Below are 13,228 nucleotides of genomic sequence, written 5' to 3' on the forward strand. Positions count from 1 at the left end.
TTACGTCTGTGTCTCTTCTTCCCTCTCTCTCTCTCTCTCTCTCTCTCTCTCTCTCTCTCTCTCTCTCTGCGCTGCTCCCCTTTGCCTTATTCTGTGAGATTTCGGTTAGTGCTTGGTGGTACGTGAGAGTGTCTATTTTGTGGAGAGAAGAAGAAAACCCATATGGTGATGCATGTGTGAACATGTCTCGTCCTTTGCAACGAAAATAAGGGAGCGAGAATTGGCCCATGCTGCCTCCTGCCCCACGTGACCGGCCTCGCCGTAAGCCGTCTGGTGCAGCCACCAGTCAAACTTTAAAGCCTTTCAAGCCCTCTTTCCCCCACCTCTTCCCCCCCCCCCCCCCCCCCCCCCCTCTCTCTCTCTCTCTCTCTGTGCAAGCTAGTGGTAGGTCGGCGGACGCCATGGCGAGCAGCGGCGAGGTGCAGAGATCGCTGCAGGCGGTGGCGCAGGGGCTGCGGTGGACGTACGCCCTCCTCTGGCAGCTCTGCCCCGACCAAGGGTACAGCGCAAGACTACCAACTCGAGCTCCATCCTTGCAATGTTCATGTCTCACTCGCATAATTGCTTCATCTATCTTGATCTGTTCATGCTCACAAGTGTTCTTTAAATTTCTTTTGCTCGTCACGGGAATCAATGGGACTGCATGGCAGCGCGCTGGTGTGGGCGGAGGGGCACTACAACGGCGCCATCAAGACGCGCAAGACGGTGCAGCCGGCCGTCGCCCAGGCGCAGGCGCAGGCGCCGGCGGCGGAGGCAGCCGACCAGGCCCGGAGCCGGCAGCTGCGGGAGCTGTTCGACTCGCTGGCCAGGGAGGCTGCCGCAGGCGGCGGGCCAGGCTTCAGGGACGTCCACGGCTGCGCCCAGGAGGCTCGGCGGCCCAGCGCGGCGCTGGCGCCGGAAGACCTGACGGAGACGGAGTGGTTCTATCTCATGTCCGCCTCCTACTCCTTCCCTCCCGGCGTCGGGTACGCACCACGTTTGCAGCTTTTCTTGCACCTTTTTTAGCATCTTGTTACCGCATTTTCTTACTCCGGCAAAACATTCCGGCTGTAGCTAAGGAAGAGAAGTTTCGGTCCATCTTGTTTTGACAAACTTCTAACCAAACCTAGACAAAATTACGGGAACACTTCCAGCCTTCAGGTGTGCTACATAGCCGTCGTGAAAGGTGTTCTCGTGTTAGAAAGTTGTTTGTATCTTTTCTAGTACTCTCTCCATATCATAATATAAGAGGGTCTTTTTACATTATCATAGTGTCAAAAAACAAGTGGGGTGTTTGGAGCTCAGCCTCCATGGAGGCCGAAATTTTTGAAAAAAATAATCAAATTTTGAACTTTTAGTTTCAGAATAATCTGAAAAACATTGTACAAGTAAACAAGGAAGTGATGTGTATGTGTGTAAAATTTCAGGATGAAATACTTTAAAATGCGAGCCATGCAAAAAAGACAAATTCGTGGACTTTGAGGATAAATAGTGCATCTTCTAAAAAGCCTTTTTTTAGCACTCATTTTAATGTATTTCGTCCTAAAAATATACACACTTGTGCATTATGTACCTAAGTATATGTCTATTTTTTCAAAAAATTAGGAACATGCAAATTTGAATTTTGATCATTTCAAATTCAGCCTCCATGGAGGCCAGGCTGCTTTGGGCATTTTTGTCAAAAGAAAACGTTAATATTATGATACAGAAGTAGCGTTGTTTATGTAGTTCTACTGGTCGTAAGAGTAGCACACTTCAATATTTCTGGTAATATAATGTACACATGTATCAAACCAATATTCAATGTTACTCTCCTTTGGAATCCCGAAGATAAGTGAAAAGTTGGCCAACATTCTCCGAATTCCATAGAACATAAACCAAGAACAAACGCAACTCCATAACAATTTAGCCAAAAAAAGCATCTAAATGGGATGTGCTCAACATTCTCATCCTATCGATAAAGAGAACACGTTGCATTTGCCTGACCGTGAGGTTTAAGAATCTGGTCACTATAAGGTAAGTGACACCTGATCGCTTACGAAAGGAAGATTTTAATTTTAAGAAGGGTACGGGCACTCCAAGTATCTCTCGGTTTCTAGGACAATCTGCCCTAGATGATCCTCAAATCGAGAGAACCGTGGGGCCAAATGAGTTGGTCACAATGGAGTGGGAATCAAGGCACTAAGGGTCCGTCATCAAACCATTTCTTCCAGAGAGAGCGAGCGTCGGCAAAGTCCCAGTTGTTATCATGGAGTTTTGAGATGCGAGAAAACGGTCCTAAGCAGTAGGAAAAATGAGGGAATTTATCTTATAAGGGGCCCATGCTCTAACCACCAACCCAACCAAAACCAAGTGGAAGAACCGGAGCCGACAATGAATTTTACAAGGGATCTAACCTCCCTAATCTTAACGAAGGATTTCCAGATAGCCATTCCTCGGAGTGGAGCTAGAAGGGTCTCCATTGGGTAAATATTTGGCTCTAAGCAACTCTCTTCAAAGAATATTGTTGCTAGGTTGAGAAATTTCCCACGAACATTTCATCATAAGACACTTGTTCTTGATGGAAGTGTTGATGGCTTATAGAAACTTAATGAGCCTATATCATTTTAAGTGTCCATGGAGTTCCAAAAAATAACACTATGGTGCTTATCGAAACCCTCACGAGTTCCTTCCGACAAAGCCCATTGTGTACATAGGCATATTGGACAGGTACAAATTGATAAGGATAATCTTATCCCAAACGAACTGAATTTACCATGCCAAGGTACCACTCTGCATGTTTTTCACACAAAACAACGGTCCAATTTGTCAAATATTATTTGAGCTTTTAGATATCTGTGCTTGACATGATATTAAACTTAGCTTTAGATATAAAATTGTTATCCCATATTTTTTTCGAAATGGAGGCAATTTTTTTATCTCATCGCATTAATAAAGAAGAAGGTTTATGCCTCAATAAATAGAAAACAAAAGCCTACTCTCATGCCATGAGTGAACTCAAGTGCTTCGCCCAGGCGGTACTCCAATCCTTGACCTCATCCTTGATGTGTGCAATGATTATGTTTGGAATAGTAGGCATATTTCTGAAAACCCTTGCATTTCTCTCATTCCACAACTCCTGATGACCAACACTATGAGCAAGGCCATCGTCCATCTCATATGCTCTCCTCGCAACACTGCAGCCTCCCATCAAGCGCGAACCGAGAGGAGCGCTTGCTAGGAAGTGGTGTCGAGCTCCAATGCATCAATTCAAGATTTGACGGTGTTCCAAATTCTTTCTGATAGAGAGCCCACACTTGAAAAACATATGGGCCGCCGACTTAGGTTCCCTCTTGCATAGCTGACATAAACCGCGGTTTGGCCAGCCTCTTCTCTCCAAACGGCCGTCCAACCGGTTCGTACATTAGAGGTGCCAATAAAAAATGCACTTTAGAGGTGCCTAGATGACCCAACCCGTTGGCACCATGATGGTATCAATCACCCCGTGGAAATGGGAGACTTCATGGAATACTTGTTGTTGGCGGTCATCTTTCAAACAATATCATCGGCAATGTCATCGTGGAGCTGCACTTGTTCCAGACTAAAGGGCACAACATTGTGCAATGTAGCTTACCAAGAACCCGCGAGCCATGTCAATCTTCCTGGGCCAAGAAAGGTCGTGCAAAGCGTCTCACACGGCGAGGCTCCTTCCGGCCAAGGTATCATAGACCATGGGCACAATATCATTTGGCTTGGCCCCAAGAAGCCACGGGGAGTGCCAAAACTTGGTGGTCCAGCTATCGCCCACCATGACGGTAGTTGCGACCTAGAAGAGGTCCACGTCCACCTTGCTGCAAGGCGCCCGCAATCCTACCCAGGCCCGATTAGGCCCCTTCCATTTGTACCATGGCCAACGCAATCAAAGTGCTCTAGCATACTTGCACAAATACAAAGTCCCCAAGCCTCTAAACTTCCTTGGCATATAGACCAGCTTCCAGCTCGCCTTGCATTGACCACCAGAAACCTTGTTGAAGCTTCTCCACTGCCACAAGCGTCCCATGTTAGGACCAGGGGCTTGATGTGGGAGATTACCTACTCCGTGGGGACCTCTTTGATAAGGGCAACCTTGCCAACTGCCATGATGTTGCCCCCCTAGCAGGGACGAGCTTACCCACCACCTTTTCGATGAGAGGCTGCAAATCGATCCTCCACCGACGGTGCATAGACAGAGGTACCCCGAGATATATCATGGGGAAAGTGACCTACTTGGCAGGAAAACTCTTGAGGACCTTGTCAAGTTCGATGTCAATGCATCAGATGGGCGCCACAAGCATCTTCTCCAAGTTCGTCACAAGGTTTGTGACCTCCCAAACCCATGCAGAATGATGGTAGTGCGTTGAATATCCACTCGAATTGGAGCCACAAAACGGTCGTGTCATCTGCATATAAGGAGGTGCAAATGAAAGCGGCCCTCCCACTCACCGGATGGAGATGGTCCCATTGAGTGGCGATGTCCAGAAGGTTCTGAAGCAGGTCGATCGCAAACACAAAGGGAAGTGGGGAGAGAGGGTCTCCATGCGAAAGGCCCCTCCCATGCTTGTTTAGCTCCCCAAGAACTCAACGAGACCCTCAAAGTCGAGGATTGCATAAGAGCGGTAAGCATGTCCCAGAATTTCACTAGGAACACCCTACAGTGGAGAAGATTGAGCAAGTGATCCCACCAAACAGAATCAAAGGTCTTCTTGGTGTCTAACTTAAACATGAGAGTTGGCTTCTTTAACCTGTGCAGCTTACGCCCCAAATTGTGAGCATATAGGAAGTTGTCATGGATACTCCATGACTTCATGAAAGCACTTTGGATCCGGATACGAGCACGTGCATGAAGGAAGCAAGATGTGAGGCCATCATCTTTGCCACAATTTTTTTTCACGGTTGTGTCAATTATACTAATAGGCCGAAAAAGTCATAGATTCACTCGACGCCATCCTTCTTGGGGAGAAGGGCGATGTTGGCCGATTTGACCCACTGGAAGTGCTCTACATGCAGGTCAGCAAAGAACCCACCATATAAGAGCCTTGTCCTTAGGCATTTGCACAATGGCATTAGTGACCTCCTTCTCTGTGATAGGGTCGCCAAGGGTCGACAGGTTGCATTGCGTGAAGTCTATGCCCTCCCAATTGAAATCATGTGTCCTTCTCTAGCCCTTGTGCAGCATGGATCCGAAGTGCTCCTGGGTCAACTTCTCTTTCTCATCATGATGCACCATTGCGGAGCCGGTGGACGAAGTTCTTCCTTCTACGGGTATTCACATGAAGGTGACACAAAATCACGTGTTGGCGGCACCCTCAGTTAGATAATCCGCGTCACCCTCCTTGAGGTTAGATAATCTGCGAGCTCGAGGACGACAAGGCTAATGACTCCTCCTCAAATCTCCCTCCTCCGATGATAGAGTTCTCAAATCTTTTCTGTCGAGTTCAACACCTGAATAACTCCACAGTTACACTTGTTCGTGCTAGTTGACACCTGATAATCTCCTGTTGTCACGAGCCCAGTAAATCTGACATGTACTCTGTTTGGTTGATACTGGTCTGTACTCTGTTTGCAGGTTACCTGGAAGGGCCTTTGCAAGGGGAGGGCACGTATGGCTTAGTAGAGCAAATGAAGTTGACAGCAAGGCCTTCTCAAGAGCAATACTTGCCAGGGTACTTTTCTTTTCTTGATTTTCCCAAGCCATTTGTTAGTTGGCGCTTAATCTGCAGCGCGTGTAAAATCATAATCAAGCATTTAAGCATGACAAAAACTGGATGAACAAATTGTAGAAAGAATGAAAAAGCATAATTCTTTACCTAATGGTAGACATACAAAGTGATTGGGGTATAAACATGCTAATGGCGAAGCCAACACGAATCTGTACAATTCAGTTTTTCCCCCTTCTTTGTCTGATGATATTTTCCCTCTCATTTGGTGCATAACAAATTTCGGTGGCAATGAATTGCAGAGTGCAGGAATCAAGGTATTTCACCTATAAGCGCAGCTATTTACCAATTATGAATTTCTACCTACAAACTTCGTCTAATATCCAATTACTGTACATCAACGATATCACAGACGGTCGTATGCATTCCGATTGTCGACGGTGTCCTGGAAATCGGGACCACAGAAAAGGTGAATTCACATTTTATTATTTCATAATAAATAAACTAACCTGCTTCTCATTACTTCTGCCAAAAAAGTCTGCTTCTTATAACTGTGAGGATAAATCAGAGAAAACAGAGGGTCTGACCAATCAAAATGCACATATTTCAGGTGGAGGAAGACATAGGTTTAGTCCAGTATGCAATGGCCATCTTCATGGATCAACAAGAAACCCACATGACCCCTAGCATCTGTCATTCCAACCAAACCAGCCACATTGATCAACAGTCATTCCAAACACAGGGGAAGACACACACTGGTCAGCCAAAGCCAGAGCCAAACAAGTTCACACCGGAATACGATGACGATGAAATGGAGTACGATGACAACGAGATCGACACGGAATGCGCGTCAGGTTCGGAAACCAACACCGGAAGGGGTCACTGCCGGCATGGTCCACCAAACATTGCAAGCAATGATGATCACGCAACGCATAATGTAGGGAGGAGCAGCGAGCTGATGCAGGTTGAGATGTCGGAAAGGGTGAGAGATGGCTGCTCAAGCAACCTTGGCGATGAGATCCAAATGCTAATGGTTTGCCAGAACAGCGGTGATCATTCCAATTTACATGGGCAAGATGAGCCCTGGCATTTTCTCTATGAGGAGTTATGCAGTGGCTACCCTCAGTCGTCAGGTATTGCCATTTCTCATTCACATTTTTCTGGCTAGCATCTGACCTCTCTTGATGTCCTCTCTGTATCCCAGCTGCAGGTGAAGACCAAGCAATGGCTGAAAATGCTCACTACGCACACACAGTCTCGCTGATCCTGCATCGCAACAACGCCCTGAGACAGTCAGACGGGCCGAACACCAGGTCCTACCTGGCAGTCTCACACCAATCTTCATTCTCCAGATGGGATGCTGGCATCCATGGACGCGCGGTCGCCGAAGGCACCACCCGGCAGAAGATGCTCAAGAGTGTCCTCCTGTTCTTCAATGCTGCCTGCAACAAGCCACCGGGTGATCTCAGGTGCGACGATGCCGGTGCGCGAAGGGAGGTCGACTTCGGCGCCAGCCATGTCATGCAGGAGCGGAAGAGAAGGGAGAAGCTCAACGAGCGGTTCATCGTCCTGCGTTCCCTGGTGCCCTTCGTCACCAAGGCACGCACACAATCTTCAGCCAAAAAGATTCAGTAATTTATATCTTTGCAAATTCAGACGTCTTTTTTGCATGGTTGTCAGATGGACAAGGCCTCGATCCTCGGCGACACGATCGAGTACGTGAAGCAGCTGACCAAACGCATCCAGGACCTTGAGTCCTCTGTGGCCAGGCAGCAGGTTCACGGTGACCTGCTGGTGCCCAAGGGGTCGTCAGAGAGGCGTGCGCTGATGGGCATGGAAGGGCCCAGCAGCAGCAGCGGTAGCAGCAGCAGCGCCCCTGTGGCCACGGACGTGCAGGTCTCCATCATCGAGAGCGACGCGCTGCTGGAGCTCCGGTGCCCCGACAGGCGCGGCCTGCTGGTGACCATCATGCAGGCGCTCCAGGAGCAGCTCCGGCTCGAGGTCACCTCCGTCCAGGCCTCGTCGGACCGCGGCGTGCTGCTCGCGGAAATGCGAGCCAAGGTACAGTTATTCTTGGTTCATTCATCTGTCTGAACGTTACTGTTAATGCTGGCTTCTTTGCTGCATTGCATGCATGCAGGTGAGGGAGGTGCATGGGAGGAGGAGCAGCATTTCTCAAGTGAAGAGAGCGATCCATCTCATCATCTCATCGGGATGAGTGGATGTGCAACAGATTTGTAGCATATGCCATCAGCCTCTCCCTTGATGCTTATGAGTCGATAAAAAGCACCCTTTATCGAAAAATTTCATCAGGCTTTGTTTTTCTTTTTGTAATTTTTTAGCCTCTGTTCACTTCATATATATCAACACTAAAGATGATGCCTTAAAAAATTAGAGTGCATCACCAGTTTGATAAAATTATATCCCGTTTCTTCTGGCAAAAGAAGGGGATGCAAAGTTACCATATGGTCAAATTGGGAGACCATCTGTTCTCCCAAGGAAGTTGGGGGTCTCGGGGTGATTAACACCAAGGTCATGAACAGGTGCCTTATCGTCAAATGAGCGTGGAAGCTCCTACAGGGCCAAGGGGGGTTTGTGGCTACAGATTTTTAGGAATAAGTATAAAAAACACTCCTATTTTATTCTGCACAAAATCAGAGGGAAAATAATAATTTTTTGTAACACATCCATCACAATGCAAGTACAAAAATACCCTTCAAAATTTACTTTGAGATCCAGATATTTTATAAGGAGGTGTAGTAAGAAAAGATAAGCAAACAAGCAAGAACTGCTCTTTATTATTAGAAAAAAAAGGTCAGAAAACAAAGTGAATGACAAGGCCCGTGTGGTGACCAAGACAAATTTATGTGCCCAAAGGGGGATAAGTTGATCAAGACATCATGGAATTCAGCATCTTCGTGACTGCGGACTAAGGTAGGAACAACCCTGTTTGGGTGCCTGCGGCCCCTGCATCTTCTGATCAGCCACCCATCTGGCAAACTCTGACGGAATTTCGCGCTTCCCATACACAAGGAGCCATCCAAACCTGAACCAATAGCAGCGCTCTGGTATGGAGTCAGATTTTTCAGCACTTTCGAGAAGTGCTAATCTGAAAATCTGCTAAAAGCATCCCTGCCTACACCATCTACTTTGCTCTTTTTAGCCTACAAAATAAATAGACGCTTTAAGAAGAAAACATCGCAGAGAAAGAAAACACGCCCCATAGCAACCAGGATAAAATGTAATGCATTTTTGCATCTAGCTAGTATGAAATGTAGAGGGTGGGGCGGGGTGCAGAGAATATATAGAACAAAAACTTTGTTCACTAGTGAGGAGTCCTCAGAAGTGGCTGAAATTTCTTTTCAGATATTTCACGGACTGCATTCCTGCCTCAGAAAAAGCACAAATGAACAAATGAAGGCGCGTGAATTGCAAAAGTAAAACAAAAAAGTTCATTATGATGTACTCCCTCCGTTCTCTAATATAAGACCTTTTAACTTTTTCTTGATTCATATGTATCTAGACACATTTTAGTGTGTATGTTCACTCACTTTAATACGTATGTAGTCAATATTTTGAAATAGCTAAAAGGTCTTATATTAGGGAACGGAGGGAGTAGTAATAATGGAGGGGGAGAACTGTCTGCTGAAAAACAAAACAATGAATCATCTAAGGCCTCGTTCCTCCTTGGAAAGCTCAATGCCTGCACAAATGAAAACTAGAAGAGAATGAACCGACGCCGATAGACCAAAAAAGAAGCTACATTAACAAGATATAAGATCAATTGGTTTAGGTACTATTTGAAAATTCAGAGAACTGATGGGATATACAATATAGAACACTTCTCTTGACATGTCACAACCAAAGGTGCAGTCAATGACATGAAACAAGACCAATTTTGACTTGAACTTTATGACAGCTAATAAGATATACTTTGTTTTACTTCAGTAAGCTCTACATTGTTTCTGAATCTGAAAAAACACCATTGAAGGTACAGGTACGTTGCTAATTCAAACCAGAACAGAGTGAACTACCATTGATAGACAAAAAAAAACAGTTTCTACTAGTTATATATTCAGGCTCTACTCATATTATATACCTCGAAGTAGAACTAATTATATTGAGGCTCTACTAATTATATATGTAAGTATCACTTAGAGCACTTAACTTTTTCATTTTCAGATACACAGAATGAAAACCATTGTTCTACCCAGATTAACCAACTGGGTGAAATCATGCAACACCTAGCATGCTCACTGAATTCGATCACAACAATCAGAAAAATTAGGCACAGGAGACACAAAATCATATGGAAAAGGCTATAGGAAGATTACAGATTCAGATTCAAACATTGATTCTTCTTTCTATAGCAAATCAAATAATTTCTAGACCAAATCACACACTCTAATTTACATGTTTTGAACACATGCAGATTTTATTTTGCACAGAATCAAAGAAATTTTTGAGTTTTTGTAACACATCCATCACAATGCAAGTACGAAAATACCCTTCAAAAATTGCTTTAAGATCCAGATAATTTTTAAGGGGGTGTAGTAAGAAAAGATAAGAAACAACAGCAAACAAACAAGAACGGCTCTTTATTAAAGAAGCTACATTAATAGGATATAAGATCAACTGGTTTAGGTACTATTTGAAATTCAGAGAACTGATGCGATATACAACATAGAACACTTATCTTGACGTGTCACGGCCAAAGGTGCAGTCAGTGATATGAAACAAGACAACTTTGACTTGAACATTATGACAGCTAATAACATACTCTGTTTTACTTCAGTAAGCTCTACATTGTTTCTGAATGTGAAAAAAAGAGTGACTATTGATGGCATGACTTTGTTGTGTCAATAACAGTAATAGATAAGTAGAGTAACAAATTTCCCTCAAAAAAAAGAGTGACAAAGTAAAACATCATTGAAGGTACAGGTACATTGCTAATTCAAACCAGAACAGAATGAACTGCCATTGACAGACAAAAAAAAAAGATAATTATATCCAGGCTCTACTAGTTATATATTCAGGCTCTACTCATATTATATAGCTCGAAGTATCACTTATATTGGGGCTCTACCAATTATATACTATGTAAGGATCACTTAGAGCACTTAACTTGTTCATTTTCAGATACGCGAAGGAAAATCATTGTTCTACCCAGATTAACCAACTGGGTGAAATCGTGCAAATCGCTTGATGTGCTGCTTCGTTTGTCACTTCATAATGAAGGATAGACCGCATTAAGAATCATCACCCCAAAAACATGATGAATAGGAAACTACGAGGCCCCTTGGATAAAAAGTCCTTCACCTTATAACGCTACGAGGGCCAGGTAAACAAGAAGCTCTCCATTTCTGAATTATTCAGTGTGTGTGCAGTGGCAACAAAAACACAGCAATCTAAAAAACTAAATCAATTGGAGGCCTAAAAAATAAACTCTCTTGTACTAAACCATATCAACACCTAGCATGTGGATACCATAAATTTTTCTTGGATATATAAGCAAAACAAACAACATTCAGCTACGAGAAATGTAAACTATACAAAATATGGGAACATGAACAAAAAAAGGCCATCAGCTTCTGCTAAAGGGATTAATCCTGCAATAATGAGACACGGAAACTAACACTTCAGGATAATCACTCGCTCTTCATTTGAAAAATCCTACAAGGAAACCTGGCCTAATTTACTCTTCACTGGGCCAAAAGCAACAAAAAAATGCTCACTGAATTCGATCACAGCAATCAGAAAAATTAGGCACAGGAGACACAAAATCATATGGAAAAGGCTATAGGAAGAGTGCACAACGAAGGATCCACAGCTACTTGTGCTGTGTGCATCCCAGTTACATCCCCGGAGGATCGCTAAGATGTCAGTTAACTGAACCAAGCCTCAGTTCGAACAAAAAGCAGAGTTGCTACTGAACAAGTCTAGCAAGAACAATGGAGTATGGCCAATAATCCCTACAAACTAAAGGAGGCAGACCCACACTCCGCATGGAAGCGTATCAAAGCATTCGATCAGGCGCCAAAAATTGCCGATAGCTCGCTGTACTGCGGCAAAGACCAAGAATAGCCGGTGCCGTTGCTGATCGGCAGTGTGGTGGGCCTGGATGTGGCGTGGTCGGGCGAGAAGCAGCTGTAGCTCTCCAGCGTCGATGCCTCACTGACTTGTGACGACTCTGGCGTGGCCCAATCTTGGCCAGGGAGGAGGGAGGTGGTGCCATTGGAGGAGGTCAGGGCGGACGGCTGGAAGGCCCAAGCGCCGGTGTTATCGCTCAAGGGTGTCGTGGCATTGTAGCCGGTCAGCTCGGAGCTGGCTGGTGAGACGAACTCGTAATTGCCCAATCGTGCCGTCGACGTGTCGCTCAGGTCCGAATTCGCTGGCGTGGGCGAATCTTGGGCGGGGCGGAGGAAGGCGGTGCGGTCGAAGGTCAGGGAGAAGCTGGGAATCAGCGGTGTGGCTGTGGGTGCTCTGCGTACCGGCGGTTCTTGCTCTTCTTGCTCTGCCTGCGGCCGCTCGACTGGAAGCAAGAACGCTTCTTGAATCTCCGATGTGGCAACCAAGGTGGGCGGATTTGGTGCGGCAGGAGACGGACGGAACTGCAGGCATCGCCTCACGCCGGAGCGCTCGCCCGCGGCCGCCGCCTTCCTCTTGGACCCCGACATCGACGACGACCCAGACGAAATGGGTTTCGAGGCGGACCGGCCAGCACGACGCTTCTGGTAGATTTTGCAGAGGGCGGGCATTGCCTCGCCGGGGCGGGGGTCTTCCTGGCTGAACTCGAGCATCAGCCAGCCGTTCTTGGGCTCGTAGGTGAAGGGCTGGCGGTACCCGACGACGGCGCCGCCCGCGTCGAGCACGTCGCACCGCGCCTTCTCCGAATGCCAGGTGCCGACCCCGCCCGCGACGGCGCGGCACCTGCGGGTGCCCCGGCTGCTCTGGGCCCGCGCGGAGGTGAAGAAGTACCACTCCCTGCCCTCCCCGTCGCTGCTCGCCGAGGCGGGGAGGAGGCCGGTGACGAGCGCGGCGGGCTCGGCCGCGTACACGTCCGCGTCGTGGATGTACCGGGCGGCGGCGGCGGGGAGCGGGGACCCGGAGATCTTGCGCTGGAGGTAGATCGTGACGAGGTCGGCGTCGCAGGGCGCGAAGATGAGGCCGCGGGGCGAGTCGGGCGTGCGCGGGGACGCCATGGGAGGAGGAGGGACGGAGCTTGCCCGCGCGGGAGAGGGGCGGAAAGGAGAGGGGGATCTGCGCGCGTGTGGCTGCGGTCGAACGCTTTCCTTTTGAAATTTGGTTCGGGGACGGGAAATCGCGTGCCCAAGTGAAAACGGGGAGAGCGGTGACGTCGTATGTGAGCTCGATTTGTGTCGTGTTCTTTTTTCCTAAACTAGATGATATCTCACGTGTTGCTGCGGGACATTTGTGTGCGATAATATTAGTAGGTTAACTTGTATCTTTTTCTAAGCGTGGAAGTATGAAACATGTCAAATGGAGAGCAAGTACTGAATAATAATTTTCAGTAACTATAATAATTATTATTATACAACAACAAATTCCGTAGT

At 46.7% G+C, this 13,228-nt stretch overlaps 2 protein-coding genes across 4 annotated transcripts; one reads left to right on the top strand and one right to left on the bottom strand.

Moving 5' to 3' along the window:
- The first annotated feature begins 368 nt into the window (after positions 1-368).
- LOC109741209 (transcription factor BHLH42) lies at positions 369-8,115 on the top strand. Of its 3 annotated transcripts, XM_040399149.3 has the most exons (10): positions 369-499; positions 651-965; positions 5,564-5,660; positions 5,957-5,971; positions 6,067-6,123; positions 6,265-6,508; positions 6,596-6,787; positions 6,859-7,253; positions 7,335-7,715; positions 7,795-8,115. In XM_040399149.3, the coding sequence occupies exons 1-10, from the start codon at positions 402-404 to the stop codon at positions 7,870-7,872; spliced, it is 1,872 nt and encodes a 623-aa protein (XP_040255083.2). In that variant the 5' UTR covers positions 369-401; the 3' UTR covers positions 7,873-8,115. The 3 variants fall into 3 exon arrangements, with proteins under 3 accessions (XP_040255083.2, XP_045088772.1, XP_045088773.1); XM_045232837.2 differs by having other exon boundaries at positions 6,265-6,787; XM_045232838.2 differs by having other exon boundaries at positions 6,265-6,787; positions 6,865-7,253.
- A 309-nt stretch (positions 8,116-8,424) lies between these two features.
- Positions 8,425-12,879, bottom strand: LOC109741202 (uncharacterized). The gene has a single exon (XM_020300275.4). The coding sequence runs from the start codon at positions 12,854-12,856 to the stop codon at positions 11,684-11,686; it is 1,173 nt and encodes a 390-aa protein (XP_020155864.2). The 5' UTR covers positions 12,857-12,879; the 3' UTR covers positions 8,425-11,683.
- Between the last annotated feature and the right edge of the window lie 349 nt (positions 12,880-13,228).

The sequence above is a fragment of the Aegilops tauschii genome, chromosome 1 (assembly GCF_002575655.3).
Source record: "Aegilops tauschii subsp. strangulata cultivar AL8/78 chromosome 1, Aet v6.0, whole genome shotgun sequence".
NCBI classification, from domain to species: Eukaryota; Viridiplantae; Streptophyta; class Magnoliopsida; order Poales; family Poaceae; genus Aegilops; species Aegilops tauschii.